Source organism: Acipenser ruthenus, chromosome 39 (assembly GCF_902713425.1).
Source record: "Acipenser ruthenus chromosome 39, fAciRut3.2 maternal haplotype, whole genome shotgun sequence".
Classification (NCBI taxonomy): Eukaryota; Metazoa; Chordata; class Actinopteri; order Acipenseriformes; family Acipenseridae; genus Acipenser; species Acipenser ruthenus.
This window is the reverse complement of record NC_081227.1, coordinates 1,999,401-2,021,716: the sequence shown is the minus strand read 5'-3', so window position 1 is coordinate 2,021,716 and position 22,316 is coordinate 1,999,401. Positions and strand designations below refer to the sequence as shown.

The 22,316-nt window shown below is 42.1% G+C and overlaps 1 protein-coding gene across 1 annotated transcript; it reads left to right on the top strand.

The window, feature by feature from the left end:
- Positions 1–533: 533 nt before the first annotated feature.
- Positions 534–20,809, top strand: LOC117397196 (alpha-2-macroglobulin-like protein 1). Its single transcript, XM_059009687.1, has 36 exons — positions 534–721; positions 1,690–1,873; positions 2,144–2,300; positions 2,656–2,708; positions 3,058–3,078; positions 3,701–3,869; positions 3,959–4,043; positions 4,446–4,575; positions 5,369–5,483; positions 6,161–6,270; positions 6,698–6,865; positions 8,008–8,238; positions 8,535–8,598; positions 9,009–9,154; positions 9,937–10,086; positions 10,259–10,423; positions 11,038–11,125; positions 11,460–11,592; positions 11,872–12,097; positions 12,367–12,493; positions 12,794–12,915; positions 13,339–13,390; positions 13,866–13,949; positions 14,084–14,260; positions 14,534–14,615; positions 14,854–15,010; positions 15,637–15,711; positions 15,984–16,146; positions 16,527–16,723; positions 17,359–17,574; positions 17,786–17,907; positions 18,469–18,559; positions 19,057–19,125; positions 19,775–19,880; positions 20,317–20,358; positions 20,656–20,809. Exons 1-36 carry the CDS (start codon positions 651–653, stop codon positions 20,676–20,678), a joined length of 4,371 nt encoding a protein of 1,456 aa, XP_058865670.1. The 5' UTR covers positions 534–650; the 3' UTR covers positions 20,679–20,809.
- Positions 20,810–22,316: the final 1,507 nt, after the last annotated feature.

Below are 22,316 nucleotides of genomic sequence, written 5' to 3'. Positions count from 1 at the left end.
TAATTGGGTTATTATACTCTTTTCCCATGACATAATTTTGTCCTTGAACCCAATCAGAAGAAAACAAGTCTCTTTTAGTTAGTTAGTTAGTACAAAACAGCGGCCTCCCCAAAAGGCAAACCTCTTTGATATTAGGGCTGGACGTCAAAGAACTTGTTTTACAACACTGTCCTGTTGGTCAGGCTTTTGTTCTAAAGACAAAAGCCAAGATACAATCAGCTTCCCAGGGTCTAACCAGAATTCAGGAGACTGAAAGATGTTAATCAGATCCCTAGTCTCATTAGAAATGTAACCAGAACCTCAGAATGCTCAATTTGTGAGTTGTATTTCAAAACCTAACAATTCATTTATCTGTAAATAAAATATTCCAACAAGCAGGTGAATGACCACCTGAATTCTGGCAGCCCCTTATGTGAGTCAGCACATTCTCCACCCACCTACAGGGTCAATAGAGAGGGGGAGGGAGGAGAGGGGAGGGGTCTCCTGGATTCTATAAGAGGAGAGAGAGAGAGGGGGGGGGGGGGTGTAAACAGGTCCTGCTCTCAGTGCCAGCGTGGGTTCATCTCTGTTCCTCTCTGTTCCTCTCTGTTACTCTCTGTTCTCAGTCTTTACTAAATCTCATACTCGGAGGCCTTCACTTCAACCTTGCTATGTGGAGAGGGCTTCTATTAGCCTGCCTGCTTCTACACACAGCACAGGCAGAGGAGAGCTCCAATGGACCGTAAGAATATACTGTCTGTCTGTCTGTCTGTTTCCTTAGCTACTGGCTCAGACCGTGAGGATATTTCTAGATTGAATGTCTGTCTGTCTGTCTGTCTGTCTGTCTGTTTGTGGACCTGTGGAGATTTGTGTCAGCTTGCCTTTATCTGTCCCTCTGTCTCTGTCCTGACCTAGCTGTAACCATCTGTCTATCTCTCTGTATATGTTAGTTATATCAGTAAGAATATCTGCCAACAGACTGATATCAAATCACTGAGTTTCTTCTTAGGAAAAGTGTACTTTAGGGTTAGTTGTTCATTGAATTCAGTTTTAATTTGTTTGTTCTAAAAATCTTTTGACTGCAGTGTAACAGAAAAAGGGCCAGTTGTTTAAAAATCTGAATCTAATCCAACGATGCAAATGCTTGCTCTTGAGTATAGTGGTTAGAAGAACCAAACGGCTTCATAAACTTGGTACAAGTCTGTCACTGTGACTGCTGCCTCTCCCTTATAAACTTTAATCTAGTGTAAGCATGGCCAAGTCTAATAAAGCACAGTGAAAGCATGGTAAGGCATAGGTAACCATTGAAAAGTATAACAAGGTATGGTCAAGCATATTAATAAACATGTCAGACCCTGGTACATGCATAGTATAACCATGGGGAAAGCACTGTTAAACTGAGACAACACTGTTATAAGGGTTAATGTACTTGCACTTTGAAGGTATACCTTGTTGTAAGAGCTTACCATTCACAGGGTCCCTCAGATTCTATCCTCTCTGCCTTTTACTAGTCAATTGTGGGAATGAAATTCTTTATGTATGATCACATTTCTCAGTCATTTATATAGCTTTAAAATATATGGAAACATTATTCCAATAAATCATTTTTACATGCTTGAATGGGACACATTTGGGCCCATTCAAGCAAGGGCTTTTTGTATACAATACACCAGAAATAAAGTGGTGACAGCTGTCCCGTCTCTCCTGCAGGATATACCTGGTGACGGTTCCCTCTCAAATTTTCGGAGGCACCACAGAGACATTCTGCGCCCAACTCCTCCACCCCAATGAGAGCCTCACTTTCACTGTCACCATGGAGACCAATGCTGACAACCTGACTCTCCTGGAAGAGAGGGTGAAGGAGAATGAGTTCTACCGATGTGTCCCCTTTCAGGTGAGGATGACAGAGAGCACCCCATAGGATTAGACAGGGAATATTCAGAGCATCCTCTGAGGTCTTCTGCACAGGGCCACAAGCAACGTGTGGCTATTAAACCTACCACACAGTCTGTTACCTCTGCCAATTCCTCCTCTTCTTAACGAAGCCTGTGTTGCTGGGAAGTTGTCACTGCTTCTTCATAACTGAAGGCAAGGATTTGTAAATGGAATGACTTCAGCATGGTTTCAATGGCTGTGCTATCACATGCTTTTTCTCTTTCTCCAGGTTCCAGTGTTCCCTGAAGAAACCATTGTGTATCTCCGAGCCGAAGTGAAAGGAAAAACAGTCGACTTGGAGAAACGACAAAAAGTCCTGATTAGTTCAACTAAGCCCCTGATGTTTATACAGACAGACAAACCCATCTATAAACCTGGCCAGACAGGTACCAATCTATCTATCTATCTATCTATCTATCTATCTATCTATCTATCTATCTATCTATCTATCCTATACTGTCATGGTACAATAGTATATATGTTTTGAACTTTGTGTGGCTCTTTGAAGCGACAGGGAGATGAAGTTGAACTTACTAAATATACAGTGTAATACAAACATACATTTCTGCCTCAACAACATGACTGGCCCGCCATTCTGCTATTGAATTTCTACCATTTTATTTTTTTTATTATTCGTTTTTAATGATGTTTGTGTTTCTTGTATGGAGATTCAGTAGACATCAATCACATTCTGCACAGACGAGCGGCCATGCTCTAAACTCCTTTCCGTTTCCTTTTTAGTTAAATTTCGAATTGTCACGCTGGACACACATTTTGTTCCTATCAATGAAAAGGTAAGATATACATTTCTTAATAACTATGGGAATGGGACCCCACAATCTGTGAAAGAAGCCAGCAGTAATTCGCAGTAAAAAAGCTTTTTGGCCAGTGGGAGAGGGTTCAAAGTACTGTAGAGAAGTCTGGAACTCATGGTCAAAGAAAAGATAGGCTTTATTTGATCAGATTAGAAAACAAACAGCAGCCTTCAGCACATGAGAAAATGTATTGACTCATAATGATAATCTGAGAGGCTCCAGAGTGGGGGTGGAGGAAGAGGGGGTCAACAGTTTGTTTGTCATTAAATAGACTGGGTTACATAGTGAACAACTAACAACTGGTTTCTGTGTTTGTTTGCTTTTACAGTACAAAACTGTGGAACTGCAGGTAAGACCATCTGAACACTCAACTGTGTCAAAGGTTCCTTCACACTACAGTACTACAACACTGTCTCCATTGAAACAGCCAATCTCTAAAACCCTCAGTCGTGCTACATTTAGAAATACTAAAGGAAATGTAATAAATTCAAGGGCAAGCGTTTCAACTGGAAGTCATTAAAGACATTGAAGAAGAGGAAGCTGGCTTTACTTCATGAACACAAACCAATACGCCACATGCTGTTTGTATTTATGTTATTATAATTTCACAGATTCGGTACATAGAGACAAAAATACTCTTATGTGCTACTGGAGGACGTTCTCCACTCCACTTAGGTAACTTGCTTACTAAATGTCTTAGTATCCTAGAGATATCATTGTCCACTTCCCATTTTCCAGGAGGGTAGAGTATTGCCTTTTTAATCCTAATCAAACTCCCCTTTTCACTAAATATCTTACTATCCCTGAACAGACCATCGCTCCTTCAATAACAAGCATCATTTATATAAAAGCAAGATATTGAGCCACAAACCCATTCAATTTAAAACAAAACCAAAAACAAGATCAGAAACAAATCTGTATGACGTTGAGCATCATTCCCAAATCAAACTCTCTTTTCCCACCCAACCCAGGACCCCGCGACTAATCGCATCGCTCAGTGGCTCGACAGGACGTCCGTCAGTGGGATTCTGGACTTGTCACAGCCCCTCAGTTCCGAAGCCCCCCAAGGAACATACACACTTCATGCAGAGACAGAAAGTGGCAATCACATTAGACAGTTTTTTAACATCAAGGAGTACGGTGAGGAAGATTGTTTTGGTGTGTGTAAAGAAAATCACTTGCAGAAATGTTCTGTACCTTTTCAATAACGTTGTTATTTCTACATTCAGTCCTACCCAAGTATGAGGTGAAGGTTCATCTCCCCAAATCAATCACCATCTTGGATGCAGAGGTCACAGTCAAGATCTGTGCAAAGTAAGTTATTTGATGTTTTTAATTATAAACCATGAAGCCATTTGAAATATAGCTCTACACTCATTACCATTCACGCCCGCTGAAACTAAGCAAGACATGTTGGCAAGTTACTGACCCCTCAAGACAAGGGCAAGCCTGACTAATCTGCTCCTGGCCTTGTTGGGTGCTTGACCAGTAGTGTGATGAGCTGAACTATCCCTGGCTGAGTCTGTGTCAGTCCAAAGGCCAATGCAGCACTCCCAGTAGGCCCCCAGCCAGCAACTTGAAACAAACAGCATTGAAACCAGCAAGCTCCTAATCACATGACTCAGCCCCACTCTGAGCGGTAGTGCCTTTACTGGGTGTGTCACGTGAGCATGTGCAAGTAAAAGAGTTTCAATCCATGTTTATATTTGTTTCCAGGTACACCTATGGGAAGCCTGTCTTGGGGAAGGTAACAGGAAAATTCTGCCGGCCCAAATGGAACATGTACTGGTATCGAAGGCCCGATAATGTGGAGAACAACGACATCTGCCATTTGTTTAACGTTCTGGTAAGTTAGCCCATCACTGCTGAATACCAGCGGATTTTGATCATTAAAATAGAGCCCTGCTTTCCTTACCAACGTTATTTCAGTGCATGGGAGTTGACAAATATGTAAAATCCCAGAAGGGTGCTGTTTAATTATTTACAGGAGAGTGCTGTATTGATGAGTTGAACTGCATTAGCACACACTCACTAACAATCCCAGACATGCACCATTGTACCCGTGTCTTGTTAATGTATGTTAACAATTGGTCGGTGGCAGCCTCTAATCAAGTGCAAGAGAAACACTCTCTCAACATGATTACAGGTAGCCACCTAACCCTTAAAAACTTATCACGTGTCATCAAATCTAATATTGTGTCATTAACACTCTGAGTGAGAGATCTACACTCTTTCCAAAGTCCTAAGTGTAGTTCCTCCTCATACTATCTAATGAGGACATGGCTTTTATTTGCATTAAGACAAAATTAATATTCTTCATTAATGCCAGATTTATCAGTCTTTACTCCATTGTGGTGTTCAATGGGCTTTCATATGCATACTGAAAAGGCCATTCATTGGGGTATTGGCTCTCGCGCTTCCGCAGATATGAAAGGCAAAACCGACAGGGGCTTAGTCACCTCAACGCGCTATAGTGGCCCCTACTGGACAGGAGTCCCGTGAGCTCAAAGCTGCTTCCTGCAGGGCTGGCCTTTCTCTTCCAGGGGCCAGTAGGAACAGATGGTTATTTATGAGGACTAGTTAGTAATACATTTCTGACTATTTGTTTATTTATGTCTTATTTTCGTATTGTCGACTAGACTGACAAGACTGGTTGTGTGACCGAAGTTATTGATCTGAAAGAATTTGCATTGAATGCGACTGGCTACTCTGATCGGTTTAATGTGGCGTGTGATCTGGAAGAAGAAGGAACAGGTACAACCTTCTCTTTATATCTTGCTTGTCTGTTTGTATCCATTATCCTGTGATTTCCTTCATTTATTTATACCCGTGGGAATTAAGAAACAATGGTGGCTATATTTCTTTTTGTCAGCTGAAGTTTTTCATTGGCTGCCATGCATCATGTTTCAGCAGCGCAACCACTTTAGTAAAGTGACCTTTCTGAATACCAAAGCAGCTTCATTTGAATAGATCAGTGGGTTTGCTCTTGATGAAGTGCACACTTCACTTCAATTGCAGTGCGGTCTCCTCACATTTCTGTTGAACTGGTGGTTGTGGACCAGTGTCCACTGAGAAGCTAGGCTGGGACCAATCCTCATACAAAAAGATAGTAAAGTATCAAAACATAGTTAAAAAAAGGCATAGGTCAGCATGGTAAAGCCCAGAGCGGTATGGAAAAGCAGATTAAAAGCAAAGCAAACCAGGGTAAGCTATAATTAATGCATAGCATAACCATGGCAAAAGCATGGGAAAACAGCAAAAACCACTGGTAAACTTTTATAAGGGATTGATTTAAAACTTTAAAGCTGTGGAGCATTGACTGTTGCCATGGGCATATCTGTTAAGGCAAGGAGGAAGTCTTGGTTTCATAATGGACCAATGGACTGCTCACATTTTGAAGTATATCTAAACAGTGTGTTTTGTTTTGCTAGGTGTTCAACTGAGTGGCTCCAGTTCCAGTACATTCACCTCTAATGTTAATGAAGTCAGTTTCGAGGGGGCACAGAATACCTTTAAAAAGGGCATCCCCTTTAAGGCAAAGGTGAGTTATTTTGGATTTTGTATGTTAACAACAGGATGATGAGCAGTGAAGGAAACAAACCATCTTTTTAAAAGACCATCTCATGATATGTGTAATCAGGTCAGATGATATAATTTCAAAAGACCCTGAAGTCAGGAGAATTAGTGCCATTTTCACGTGAATGGGCCCTAATTTTAATTTCAAAGGCAAAGGTGCATTTTTAAAGGGGAATAGATACATTTTAATGGTAGCTAGTGAGAAACTACTGTCTGGAAGTTAAATAAGAGAGAAATAATGTGGGTCATATAGCAACCCTGTATGTTTTTGATTGAATCTACCCTTCAGTTTTTCATGGCTCTACCTTGGGGTTCATGATCCAGTCTTGAGTAGGGGTGAGAATTTATCTAGCCCCTGCCCAGCAATTCCTCAATGTCTCTCCCTTAAACAGATCAAGATGACCGGACCTGACTCTTCCCCCCTCCCACACGAGAAGGTTCATCTCATCATCCGATGGGACAACCACACCGAGACCATGAACTTCACCACGGACAGCAGGGGCCTGGTCCCCATCTCACTGGACACCTCATCCTGGGACACCCAGTCTGTCAGGCTTGAGGTCAGGACCTTTCTATCTCTCCCAGGCCTCGGAGTCACTTTCATCAGTTTAGAGCTGATTTAGGAGAAGACTGATTGCTGCACCTCAAGCATGTACATCCTAAACACAAGCCTGTACTTGTGGTTCTCTTCTGATTGGGATTGTGTTCAGGATTAAGTTTGGTCCAGTAGTATTATTTATTTTAGAATCTGAGTAGTTGTGTGCAGGAAAAGAGAGGAACAAACCATCTCAAGAGCAGTCGTTCCTTAGCTTATTTCACTGCATTTCACCATCTAAAAATACTGCAGGCATATCAAGATATTTCAAGATGTACTAAAACATGTAAAACAGCATTGTCACATCCAGAACTGCTCGTTTTCTCTAGAGTTATTATGAGTTCTTAAATATTTAAATGCTCATATGTATGTAAAACACTAAATGATACATTTTAGAACGTTTAGTTTTTTATGACCACCTTTCAAAGATATTCTATTTTCACCATCAATGAATTATCAAACCAAATAAAAGCATTCATATAAAAATAACAACATTTGCTGCATTTATTTATATTTAAGTGATCAGAATATGTATATTTACACTAATCTTTTAAAAATTAGAATTTTCACAGTGAACTTCATATTTCACAGCAATGGGTACATTTCAGAGATATCGTGAAATCAGTGATAATTATCGCCAAATACGAATATCAAAATGTTTTTATGAAATTGATAATTGTGAAACAAAAAACATTACAACTGAAAAAATACATATTATCCCAACTCTAAGTGGTATAAGACAGCTCCCCGAATCTGTATCGAGAGATATTTAACAGAAGAAACAACCAACCAATTAAAAATGAGCATTATTCCCATTATACTGTACAACAGATGCATTGAGAAAGACTAAGAAAGTAAGAAAGACTAAAACAGCTGTTGGTAATTAACTCTTTTAATTCTACATTTAAGTTGCCTTTTCTTCTTGACCAATGTGGCAGTTGTACTGGTAATTGTCATTGGACCTGTGATACTGGACCCTGAATTATGTAGCTCACTTGAGCAACTATCCCTTTATTTCATGTCACTGTCCCCTAGTAAAGGACCTGGAGTCAGCTATTTGTAAAGTAGTTTAAACAAGGTGTGTAATGATGTTCTTTCATTCTCTAGGCTCGCTACTCTCTGCTGGATTACTTTTTTGATTATCAGTTGGTCCGTCCCACATATGGTATCGCCAATCTGTGGCTCAATCCCTTTTATTCCAAGAGCAAGAGCTTCCTGAAGATCCAGGAGAACGAGGGCAAGCTTCAGTGCGGGGAGGAAGCACCAATCAGCATTGTTTACATCATCCAGGGGGAGGAGCTGGCAAAGGGGGAGGAGTTTATGGATTTCTATTATCTGGTGAGTAGGTGGGATTCCTTTCAGCTACATTTTAATTCGATTTTGATTTTGCCTTCTCCATGACATGAGCGCTGCTTCTAGGCGTGCCTATGTGGCTGCATGGCACGCATGGTTGAGTGTTGGCACACTCCCGGTTGAAAGTGGGGTGTTCGGTGGACCAGTCAGTTCATAACTCTGAGGTTCTACTGTACGTCTTCAATCTACATTCCCTGATATCAATTTGAATTAAACTAACAGCTCAGCATCATTCCTAGGTAACATGGGCCTCACTATATGTGTGCATTTGTGTGTCCCAGGTTTTAGCTAAAGGAAGCATTGCTCGGAATGGGCGTGTTGGGGTCCCGATGAAGGCAGGACAAGGTAAGATTCCGGGCTGATTCCGCTGGCGCCGCATTGTGACTATATAGGGAGTAAAGGATTGAACAATATCAAACAAATGGACCACATTGATCCCCAGGGTACAAAGAACCATGCTGTTATAATATTATATCAAACCATGATAGTCTGAAGTGGTGGACTTCCATGTCCCAGGACTAACATCCATAACTTCAAAACAAAATGCTTAGGTAATTCTATAAGAAGATTTGAATATTTGTATTGTATTGTAATGATCTACAATATTTCTGCTCATTTTCTACACACTTAACCTATCATTACCATTAACTACTTGCAATTCTGCTAAGCAAACCTCCAGCAGGTAAAGGTGAATCTGCTAAATCATTTCACATAGTCATGCTTTTACCATGCCTTTCCTCCACCCTTCCTCACAGTGTCAGAGGGAGAGTTCTCCTTCAAGCTGCCGGTGTCGTCACACTTAGCCCCTTACGCTCAGGTCCTTGTCTACGCTGTGTTCCCGAACGGGGAGATTGTTGCGGACAGCTTTGATTTCCAGGTCGACAAGTGTTTTAAGAACAAGGTAATCAGACCTGAAGTGCTGACTGATGCAGAGGGGCATTTCAGGACATCATAAGGACTTGTTTGTTGATCAATTGATGTTTGGGACTCAGGTAGTACAGTACACTTCTGTACAGTGGTGACTGCATCAATGTGTTTGAGGTGCAGGTAGACCTATAGTTCTGTACAGTATTGACTGTGTCTGTGTGTTTGGAGTGCAGGTAGACCTATAGTTCTCTACAGTATTGACTGTGTCTATGTGTTTGGAGTGCAGGTAGACCTATAGTTCTCTACAGTATTGACTGTGTCTATGTGTTTGAGGTCCAGGTAGACCTATAGTTCTGTACAGTATTGACTGTGTCTGTGTGTTTGGAGTGCAGGTAGACCTATAGTTCTCTACAGTATTGACTGTGTCTATGTGTTTGAGGTCCAGGTAGACCTATAGTTCTGTACAGTATTGACTGTGTCTGTGTGTTTGGAGTGCAGGTAGACCTATAGTTCTCTACAGTATTGACTGTGTCTATGTGTTTGAGGTCCAGGTAGACCTATAGTTCTCTGCAGTATTGACTGTGTCTGTGTGTTTGAGGTGCAGGTAGACCTATAGTTCTCTACAGTATTGACTGTGTCTGTGTGTTTGAGACTCAGGTAGACCTATAGTTCTCTGCAGTATTGACTGTGTCTGTGTGTTTGAGGTGCAGGTAGACCTATAGTTCTCTACAGTATTGACTGTGTCTGTGTGTTTGAGACTCAGGTAGACCTATAGTTCTCTACAGTATTGACTGTGTCTGTGTGTTTGGGGTGCAGGTAGATCTCAAGTTCTCAGCTCCTCAGGAGCTCCCTGGAGAGGACACCACCGTTCACCTGCGTGCCGATCCTGGGTCCCTGTGCGCTCTCCGGGCGGTCGATCAAAGCATTATACTGATGGAGCCTGATAAGGAACTGACTGTAGACACTGTGAGTAATATTGCTCACCTCCCTGGCTGATCACAGACATTCTACAATTCAAGTTTATTGTTCTATTGCAATCAAGTTTATTATTCATCTAATTCCATGTTGATATTTTTATTAGTAGTTAAAACTATAATATAGGATGATATAGGATTTGTCCTTCACGTTCTCCTCTCAGGTATACAACCTGCTCCCCACTCAAAAGAGAGATGGATATTCATACAGAGTGGAGGATTATGAACCCTACCCTTGCCTACCGTCTCCATTTCACAGAGTGGACAAGCGCTCCATAATGCCATACTACCATAGTAGATCACATGATGATGTATACGGGATCTTTAAGGTAGGAATCATTTATCCATTGGTGGAACTTCTGTAGTCAATAGATTTAAGTAGGTACATCGATAATGTCATTTGTAAGTCTTGTTTAAGGAAGCAGATTGAGTGACTGTTCTGTAACAGTTGTACCATCAAGGGCTGTGCAGAATACATATTACTGGGCAGCAGTGTGGAGTAGTGGTTAGGGCTCTTGACCGGAGGGTCATGGGTTCAATCCCAGGTGGGGACACTGCTGCTGTACCCTTGAGCAAGGTACTTTACCTAGATTGCTCCAGTAAAAACCCAACTGTATAAATGGGTAATTGTATGTAAAAATAATGTGATATCTTGTAATAATTGTAAGTCACCCTGGATAAGGGTGTCAGCTAAGAAATAAATAAATAAATAATAATAACTCATACTCATTTTGTCTTGAAGTATTTATAATGTGTTGATTTCAAAACAAAAAAGCTGATCGGCCTCACATTTCCAATTGAGTACCAATCAACAGCAATTCACTTCCAGGGTGTTTTAGAAACTGACTGGAAGATTATTTACCTCTCATCCAAGGTGCTGGCATTTTACAGTCGTACTGGTGTGCACTGGAATGTATTATTATATTATTATCTTCATTTGCAGGGTCTGGGTCTGAAGATTCTGTCTAACTCTGATGTGAAGAAGCCAATTGAGTGTCACTGGTTATATTCAGATAGGGTGACATCTATAGGTGAGCCAATGAAGTTGTCTGAAGTAAAGGATAATGGTGAGCCAATTAACACAAAATAAGTCTGAGAAATAGCCCTACACATAAAAACAAACAAATTCTTCTGGTCAGGCAGCAGGAACCTGATAGAGTCAGCTCTGTGACTTCATGAAAATAAAACTGTCAATTTCTACGAGGTTCTCGAAGCAGCAGCTCTTTCCTCTTTTCAGAAAGTTCTGTGTGTATATTTACTTCTGACATGTATCTCTATGTAGCGATTATGATATAGGGGGTAAAGGGTTAGGGTTAGGGGGCAAAGTTTGACAGCAGTGACCGTGTTTCTTTGTGTCTTTTTAAGCGTTCAGTCAACCAGGCGTAGTTGGTCAAGCAAGCCCATTTATTCCTATGATAGAGCGTATGATGAAGCCTGTGATAGAGACTGTCCGGAAGTACTTCCCTGAGACATGGATCTGGGAGCTGGTTCCAGTTGGGTAAGTGTTGATTGAACTCCACTAACTAAACTTCGGGGCCATCAGGGCAAGTGAATCTGCCAGCCACGATGTGAATGAAAGTAGCCAATTGTGCCAAATTGTGCTGTTTCTTTCAGTGGTGAAATTTCATTGAAAACCTCCAGAAATGAAAAGCAGGAGGTCTAATGCATGAGTTGGCTGCTCTCTCTCTCTCTCTCTCTCTCTCTCTCTCTCTCTCTCTCTCTCTCTCTCTCTCTCTCTCTCTCTCTCTCTCTCTCTCTCTCTCGCTCTCTCTCTCAGGAAGTCTGGCTCAGTGGAGATTACACACACAGTTCCAGACACCATCACTGAGTGGAAGGCAGGGGCATTCTGCACATCTCCTCTGGGATTTGGTATGGCGCCCCCAACTGGGCTCACAGCATTCCAGCCCTTCTTCGTGGAGCTCACTCTACCCTACTCTGTCATCAGAGGGGAGCAGTTTGAGCTGAAGGCCACCGTCTTCAACTACCTGTCCCAGTGCATCATGGTGAGCTGCTCACATACACAGTCACAACCCTGTGGGAAAACTAGAAGAAACAAAGTCATCTATCTCAAAACAGCTTGACGAACGACTACCAACGAACACTAAATGAAATGAAAAACATTTAATCTAATGAGAATCTAGTGCTCTTGTGGGTGTTGTAAATGAAAGTGGGAAACTGATTATCAAATCATTCATTTGGATGAAAACCCCATCTATTTGCAAAGCCTTCTCTCTCTCTTATCTGCTGTGTTGCTCTCTGCCTCCCCCTACAGGTGAAGGTCAGCCATGCAGAGTCTTCCCAGTTTCAGATGACGCCCTGTGAGGGGTGTGAGTACACGACCTGCCTGTGTGCCGATGAAGCCAGGACATTCCGCTGGGCTTTCATCCCCTCAGCGCTGGGTAAGGGACTGCTTCTTATTCACAAGATTATTAGGGGGGTAACAGGGTTACTGTTTATTTACATAGTAGTTGCTTAGTAAATACCAGTGTACTTACACATAATTACAATGTTCTTATGCATAGCTACAATGTTCTTTTTTTTGCACAAAATAACCCTAACCCTAATTCTAAACTCTAAACCTAACCCTAACCCTTTTCTCATACAATTGTGTACTTGCATATATGAAGCAAAATGATGGACCCATTAAGTACATTGTAAGTATGTATAACAACCTAACAAGCTTCTTACCTGCCCCCCAGGTGAGGTGAATGTGACAGTCAGCGCTCAGGCTCTTCAGACAGACACTCTGTGTGGTAATGAAGTGGTGGCTGTCCCTGAGAGAGGCCGCATTGACACGGTCATCCGCAAACTACTGGTGGAGGTGAGGGAGCAGGATGTCTCCGATTGCATTTTGGCTTTGACAGGATAAGCTCTTGATTTTATACAGATATTTTCAACGTTTCAAGTACTAAGTGGTTATTACGCTGTTCTGAGGGCCCTCTGTGTGCGCGCACACTAGTTTTGTTTTGTCTGTAGCGACGAAGACAGAATGCAGTCAGATTATTAATTGCAATTGTGAATCACAGGTCCAGCATTTTCCACGTGTTATTTTGTAATTATTTCCAATCAGATTGCTTCGTCACAGTAGAGGCAGTTTCATTTGGAAAGTGTGCCATCATCATAGCATGGCCTCTGTGTAAACTATTTGAAGTGGGGTGTTTTTAAATGATGCCGCTGTCTCTTTGGGAATGAAAGTGTTCTGTGAATCGCCACTCAAGTTGTTGTCTGTTTCTTGTATTGTAAGGCTGAAGGAATAGAACAGACTGTTACCCAGAATGCACTGATGTGTCCCGGAGGTGAGCCACTCTCTGTTTGTCAAGTTACCACGGTTACTGTAATCCATGTCTCAGGTCTATAGGATCAGTTTTACCTTAACATATAATTTCATTTTGTCTGTCAGGGTTTTGACCCGTTTTCACTGTACTTTTTTACTGTATGTGTGGAGATGGGAGGTCCAGTAAATATACCTAATTTTTAAATTGTATTTACTCTAGAAGTGGCAAAGAGACATTGGAAGAGTCAAATGAAAAACATTTGAGAAGGTTAAACATTTCAACAAACTGTTAACCAGTTATGAGTTAAGTTAAAGAATCAATCAGTGGTATGAATTTGTTAACAGACATTCCATGTACCTTTTTGCTGATCTCTTGACTGGCTTTAATAGCAATGTTGTCCCTAAAGGCAGATGAGGTCTGTTTGATTGAAGTTCTGGATGGACTTCTTCTTACTGTTCACAGTGTAATCTTGTTCTCCTTTGCTTGTGCTTCTCAGGGAGTGCTGTGAAGGAGGAGATCTCCTTGAAGCTGCCAGAAGTGACCGTGAATGGATCAGCTAAGGCTTCCTTGTCGGTTCTCGGTAAAAAACTAAACTCAAAACCTTCACCACAAAATGGTGCAACGAGAGAGGTTGGGGGCAGGATTGGGGTTGGGGTTGGAGTTGGGGTTGGGATGGTAGACAGCAGTGTAATCCCTCTCTGCTGTCCTCTGTAGGGGACCTGCTGGGCCGGGCCATGCAGAACCTGGACCGGCTCCTTGCCATGCCCTTCGGCTGCGGAGAACAGAACATGGTGCTCTTCGCTCCCAACATCTACATCCTGAAATACCTGCAGGGGACCGGGCAGCTGACTGAGGAGATCAAAGCCAAAGCCACAAGGTTCCTGGAGAGTGGTGAGCATGGGGAGAGAGAGGGAGAGAGGCTGAAGAGCAGCTGAATGAATAGATCAGAGACCAGAGCAGGGAGGGAGAGCGGTGAAGGAGAGCGGTGAAGGAGAGCAGTGAGGGAGAGCGGTGAGGGCCAGTTTTCTGGAGAGCAGTAAGAGAGTTGAAGTGGGGAGAGAGATGATTGACGAGAGGGCAACGTTACACAAGTAAAATAAATGACTCTGAATGTTAACTTTTCTGTGCTTACCGTGATTTCTAAACCCTCCCCCTCCCCACCAGGTTACCAGCGGGAACTGAACTACAAACACGAAGATGGTTCTTACAGTGCCTTTGGGAAGAGCGATGACTCTGGAAACACCTGGTAAGTCTGTCTGTCCATCTGTATATCTTAGACACTGCCGTCTGTACCATAATCACTACACACTTCTTCCCTTTGCTTTTGAGGTTCTGAACAGCTGTAAGACTGTTTATAGAAAATAATAAAAACACTGTATTCTACAGTAATACACAATAAGAATAAATACTACTACATTTAATTAGTTTACTTGACTGTTTCTCTCTCTCTCTCTCTCTCTCTCTCTCTCTCTCCGTTCCTCTAGGTTGACAGCCTTTGTGTTAAAGTCGTTTGGCGGGGCGCTGCCCTTCATTTACATCGACCCCAAACATATCAAGGACGCACAGGACTGGTTGGGCCACCACCAGCAAAAGAACGGCTGTTTCCTGAGCGTTGGAAAACTCTTCCACAACAACATGAAGGTAGGGAGGGATAAGGAGGGAGGGATGAGTGAGAGGAAGGAAGGTCAGAAAGAATACAATGCATTGCTCAGGTCAAGATTCAACTAAGCCTTCCAACATGCCTCAGACATGCCTTTCTCAGCTTCTTCACTGCTTGTCAGCTTTTGAAAGCATAGTGGTTGCATTACTTCCAATGGAAGCAGGAATGCTTCATCGTGCAACAATCTGTTACCAGTATTTTGTATTCGGCGTTGAAAATATGTTTAATTTTTTAATAGAAACAGAATGGCCGGGCAACCCAAAGACATCCCCTTCATGGGCATATAGGTTATGTGGCCATGATAAGTCATGGAATAACTACAGGACTCCATGAACGTTCAAGCTGTATATCCTTTAAGAATATTGCATGGGATAAGTGGTGGCAGTAATAGGCTACTGTCTGGAATGTTGTGTTCTTTCAGTTTTGTGTCGCTCTTGAGTATCTTCAATGATGTGCACACCGGGAAGTTATTCAGTCACTCGTCATCATATGTGGCATAGAAGTGAACACCAGATTCAATGCAGTAACCTCAATCTCTCAGTGAAGCTCTTCTCAAACACAAAGAGGAGCCAGGCTGTCTGAGTGTGGGTGTGTTTGTGTGTTTCAGGGGGGAGTCGGGGACGAAGTGTCGCTGACAGCCTACATCACCGCGGCCCTGCTAGAGGTGGAGACCCCTCTCACTGTGAGTATGAGCCTAGGGTGGGCAGAGCTTCTATGGGAGTTTTTCTCTGTTTCTGCTGGATGCAAAATTCCGTGATGATCTACACTTTAATGTGAAGCAGTCTCAGTGGTTGCCAGAAACAGGTAATGGGATTGGTTTTGAAGCTCTGGTTATAATTAGAGATAAGGGGAGCTATGGCATTGGGTTTTCAATGGTTAGCAAGGATTCCTTTGGCATTTGGAGGGTGCAAGAGAAGGGGATTGTGATTGGCTGTTATCTGTACCCAATCCCAGGACCTCGTGTTAAACAACAGTCTGGCTTGTCTGAGGTCTGCGGTCGACAATATAACCAACACATACACCACAGCGCTTCTGTCCTACACCTTCAGCCTGGCAGGAGAGCAGGAGATGAGATCAAAACTACTCACTGAGCTGGAAGAGCAAGCACACAAGACAGGTATCGAGAAGAAGAGCTTTCTATCTATCTATCTATCTATCTATGTCTCTCTCTCTCTCTCTCTCTCTCTCTCTCTCTCTCTCTCTCTCTCTCTCTGTCTCTTGCTCTCTCCCAGAGGGCTCAAGACAATGAAACAGAAGACATTAGCAATATGCAACAGGATTATTCTAAACAGTCCAAACATATCCAATAACATTTCAATAGACCAATGGAAAAAGGACAGTTCATGTTATTGTAAGACCAAGACTGCATCAGAGATGTTTGAAAACCCAAATAGATCATTAAAAGCATCCTCTTACAACCATGCAAGGCGTACCAAGACATTAATGAAACCTGTCAGCAGTGTTAGCAGTGTTTTGCCTCTGTGTGTTCCAATTCAGACGGCTCCCTGCACTGGTCGCGCTCCAAACGGGATTCTAGAAGGAGCGACTCTCTGGAAGTGGAGATGACGGCCTACGTGCTGATGTCTGTTCTCTCCGCACCCCAGCCGTCTGCCTCCGATCTCAGCTACGCTTCCCGGATTGTCAAGTGGCTGGCTTACCAGCAGAACCCTTACGGAGGATTCTCGTCCACACAGGTGAGAGCTTCGCTATACAAACTAATATCTGATTCGTGGAAAAGTTTCTAATTTCAAGTCTGTTTTTTGCTTGAGTTGTGTTCTCTCAAAGTTAAATCATTCATTTAAAAAAAACAATAGACAATTTTGTATTGAAATCAGTCTATCAGCTGGTTTCACAGTCCCCAATTAGCTCTAATCTTGGACTATCTATAATAAAGCTTGCACAAATTAGACACCCCACTTCTCTAATACCACTTGTAGATGTTCCTCTACTGTCCCCTACTGTCACCTTCAGATCTTGGAATCTGAACTCTCAAACCCGTAGAGCTTAATGAGCAGCTGCCTGAGTCAAGCTGGTCCTCCATATATGAGTCATTACAGTCCCATCCCCTTTCAACAGCACCCCATGACACAGCCCCCTGTTCACGGGACTACGATCCCCCTCATGCAGTCAGGTTAGCGATCCCACTGCTCCCACCATATGCAAGTGCTTTATTATAGGGGATCTAGGTCTTTCTCATTCTCATGTTGACTCTCCCCCTCACTCCCCAGGACACAGTGGTGGCTCTGTGCTTGAGCACAGTCACAGTGCTATACTTCCTCTCTCCCTCCCCTCTCACTCTCACATTGACTGTCTCTCCCTCTCTCCCCAGGACACAGTGGTGGCTCTGCAGGCCCTGGCTCGGTACAGTGCCCTGGTCTACTCCCCAGAGGGCTCCAGCACTCTCACAGTGCGTTCTAAAGGGGGCTTCATGAGACAGTTCCACCTGGACCAGAGCAACAGGCTGCTCTACCAGGAGGAGCCACTGCAGGAAGTCCCTGGGGAATACAGCGTGGAGGCAGAGGGCAAGAACTGCGTCTTTGTGCAGGTCAGTGTCATCTCTCAATAGCCCTGCCAGAAACAGTGTCTCAGTGATGTCAGCAATATGGAGTATCTTAGTGACATAGCTTGTGTTCTGACGTCACTTAAAAGGCTACACAATAATATAACATATACAGTATCCAAGTACCTTTTAGACTTTCCAAATATGCCCGTGTGATTCATTGATTCATTGCACTCTCTCCTCTTCCGTTTCCCAGTTGGCACTCCGGTACAACATCCCCCCCCCTCCCGGGTTCTCCACCTTCAACATCTCCGCGGAGGCGAGGGGGCTCTGCATTGCCACTGATAAGAAGACCCTGAAAGTGCTCTTCACAGTCAGGTGAGCGGGTTTGAAACCCTTAAACATGTCATCGTTGTAGAGCTTGTTCAGTTTGGAAAGTAGCACACAGCAGTTAATTCCCTAGCCTTTCTCTTCTGCAGGCCTGGGTTTAACGCTGGCTTCAAGCCAGTGAAACACATGTGGTGCTTCCAGCTTGTGATGGGTTATCCGCAGTACTTTTCATTATCCACAGTACTACACACAATGAAGTACAATGTGTCTTTATTGCCAGTCTCTGATATTAGTTAGTGCATTGTTCTGTATTAAACCTTTGCCACTTGAACCTAATTCTCAACCTGTTTTAACACATCACAAATTCACTGAAGGCTTTTTACTCCAAACATCTATTGAAGTTACAAATCTCAAACCCAGGATAGCAATTAAACACCTCTTAGAAATTATTCACGTTGTTTTGGTGACCTCGAAAAAGAACTCTGGACAAAATGTTCATCACTGAATTTATTACATTTCTAAATTTCTAGTTTTGAAACGTTAACAGATTGTTTTAATTTTTTTCTGAAATGACTGGTGAATTATTTTTTTTTTCCTCTCCGTGTTTAGTTACAATGGGAAAAGAGAGGTAACCAACATGGTGATCGTGAATGTGAAACTGCTCTCTGGATTCAGCCCTGACAAGCTCTCTCTGGAGAATGTAAGGAACTTATCACATATAAACTGGGTCAGACAAAGACATCTGAGGGCTGATCATCTTACATTACACATTCAAGGGATGGCAAAATGTACCCAAGAGAAAAGCATGATACAACTGCAAAGATACTCTGCAAAAATACTGTGGTAAACCTTTATAAGGCTCCTAATCGATAGACAAGGTAATTTAGCAAAAAGATAACTTTTCCCCCCATGTTGTTTCAATAAGTTGTAAGATTGTGAAGCCCTGATAGCCCAGCAGCCTCTATCATAGGGTATAATGTATCTCCTAAAATGTAAAGGCAGTCAGTTATATAAAGAATTGGTGAGCAATCCAAAAATGGTCTTGTGCTTAAAACCAGTGGACTAACCTACATTTAAATAAAGGTTGAGGTCTCTACAAAGCTAAAAATCATCTAGTTTTTTAGGAGGTAAGCCAAAACAGGCATGTTTATTTCCTAATGTCATCTGTCTGATCCCATGGGCCTGTTCTCCCTGCAGCTTCAAAGAGCCCCCCTTGTGAAGCGTGTTGATACAGAGGACGGGCACGTCATCATCTATATTGATGGGGTAAGTTCAACACCTGACCCAGAGCCACTGTAGCTGGGTTAGGAGAAAGCCCAGATGAAAGCGTATGTCTGTCTGGCTGGAGTGAGGTTGAGCTCTAGCTGGGTTAGGAGAAAGCCCAGATGAAAGCGTATGTCTGTCTGGCTGGAGGGAGGTTGAGCTCTGTAGCTGGGTTGGGAGAATGTCCAGATGAAAGCGTCTGTCTGTCTGGCTGGATTGAGGTTGAGCTCTGTAGCTGGGTTAGGAGAAAGCCCAGATGAAAGCGTATGTCTGTCTGGCTGGATGGAGGTTGAGCTCTGTAGCTGCTGCACCACCAGCAAAGGCTTTGGCAACATATTGCAGGAAACATAATAAAGAATCATTTAACACATTAACATTCAGTCAGCTTGAGTCGGAGGCAGAAGAAGCCCAAACTCCTCACAACCCTTTGTGGACCCGTTGCTTTCAGCTTTTGATGGATATTTAAAAATATATATATTGAGCATCTTGTGTATTTGCAAGGACAAGGAATCCAGCACAAATAATAATTGTGGTTTCTTGCTTGAAATCTTCAGACGTCCCTTTTTTAAATACAAGAATCCTAGTAGGGCACTTGAATGATGGAACAATAACACAATTCTAATGACTCCTGTTGACCCCTGCTCCCCTACAGCTGATACGATTGCTACCCATGAATTACGCCTTCAACATCATTGAGGATTTTAACGTGAGGAACCTGAAACCAGCTGTGGTCAAGATCTACGACTACTACCAGACAAGTAAGGGGGAGCTCAGTCTCTGCTGGTCTTTATGCTTCTAGGTTAAGGTCTGGCAACAGCACCCAGATAACCTTCAAGTTGCGTCAAGGTGCATGTGATTCTGAGTCACAACTTCTAATTGTGATTAATTGAAAATGCAATTTCGTCAACACTCTCCTCTAATTCATCTCAAGAGGTTTCTTGTTTTCAACCAGCAAACAAAACCAGCGGTTGCAGTAATCAGTTTGCTGGGAAGTATGTGTCTCAGGCTGGTTTTGTTTGCTAGTTGTGGAATGACTTGACCCTTTCTGGGTCTCATTTCCTATTGGGCCACCCTCACTCAATGTAAATCAACACGGTACAGCATGAACGTTGGAGGAGCATCCTCCGTTTCCATTGGCTCTATACTGGGACACAGAAGGGTCTTCTTCACACAATGCTGTCTTCTGTATTTCAGGTGAACATGCCGAATCTGAATACAGCTCCCCCTGCCATGAACGTGAGTGCAGTTCTGTTTTACAACTAGAACCATTAGAACAGCTAGCTTTAGGCATTTTATTTAGCAATACCGTTACATAATGGCACCAGCTATTGAATCCAGTTTTTGTTATCTGATCTTTTTTAAAATCAACCAGAATAAAACTGTAATCGTGAGGTAAATAATAAACTCATTACTCTATACCAGCGGTTGTAGATTCTGAAAATGTAATCGTGAGGTAAATAATAAACCCATTACTCTATACCAGCGGTTGTAGATTCTGGGCTGTTCTGTCATATGTCTCTTTTTGCATTTCAGCTGAGGAAGTCAATGAAGTCTAACGGACCAGCTGACCAGCACTGACCATTCCCCAAAATCGACTTCCTGTTATTCCTATTGTAATTGCTATATGTTCAGAAAAAATGCTTTTTAGGTCAAATAAAGTTGCAAAAATTGCATTTGTATAAATGAAGTCTGGTCTGTTGTTTTTTGTTGTTGAGACTAGTCAACACCTTTGGCACTGAATTTTTCCTTTGGTATTTCTAAATATAGAAACATCTGTATTTTACATGTTCCTCCCTGTCACTATAGAAACAGAATGTTGCTCTTTCCGCATCACAATTGTATTGATTGAAGTGGGTACTATTTTGTACAGTTCTATTTCATTTTAAAATGCATAGGAAGCATGCCTACAATAAAACATAAAGAAAGCAGCATGTGGTTCCCTGTCTTACTGCTCCTTTGATCGAAATGTCGACTTACAGTAGGTGAGAATATTTTATAGAGGAATTTCAAACAGAAAAAACACCAACCTATTAGCCTATGGAGGCTGTGTGGTCCAGTGGTTAAAGAAAAGAGTTTGTAACTAGGAGGTCCCCGGTTCAAATCCCACCTCAACCACTGACTCATTGTGTGACCCTGAGCAAGTCACTTAACCTCCTTGTGCTCCGTCTTTTGGGTGAGACGTAAGTGACTCTGTAGCTGATGCATAGTTCACACACCCTAGTTTCTGTAAGTCGCCTTGTATAAAGGCGTCTGCTAAATAAACAAATAATAATAATAATAATAATAATTATACTCATTGCTGCCTCTAATGCATTCCTATTCACAAGCTTTGCATCCCATGTGATTGCAGTATGCAGGTGTTAGACTTTTAAAAATATGTTAATATATGTATTGCTGGATATTCTTTAGAGATTACAAACCCATTGATATTGTTCACATGTGAATCTATTTCCTTTATGTTACAGTTCAAAATTAGCCATGTATTTGTGTTCTCGCAAAAAAAGTTTATATATGAATTGTATTTATTTCAATTTTAATATAAAATAATCTGTTGTATAAAAAATGCATTATATTATATGTAATAAAGAGTCAATAACAACCCCTTTAATCATAAAGCACTTGATCTTTGAACCCTTGTAATTCACTGCAGATATATCCAGTTGCTACACTGGGTACACTGCTACAAAAGGGCAGCAGTGTGGAGTAGTGGTTAGGGCTCTGGACTCTTGACCGGAGGGTTGTGGGTTCAATCCCCAGTGGGAGACACTGCTGTTGTACCCTTGAGCAAGGTACTTTACCTAGATTGCTCCAGTAAAAAACCCAACTGTATAAATGGGTAATTGTATGTAAAATAATGTGATATCTGTATAATGTAAAATAATGTATAATGTGATATCTTGTAACAATTGTAAGTCGCCCTGGATAAGGGCATCTGCTAAGAAATAAATAATAAATAATAATAATAATAATACACTGCACAGATAATAAATAATATATCTATATATATATCTATATATATATATATATATATATATATATATATACATGCGGTCTGAGCACTTTACTAAGCCCTGATGTTGATGTTACAGCTTGACACATTGTGGCATAGACTCCACATGCTGCTGGAAGGTGTGTGGAAAGAGCCAGTCTGTTCACTCAATTCCTATTTCACTCAGTTGGTGTATAGAGGTAGG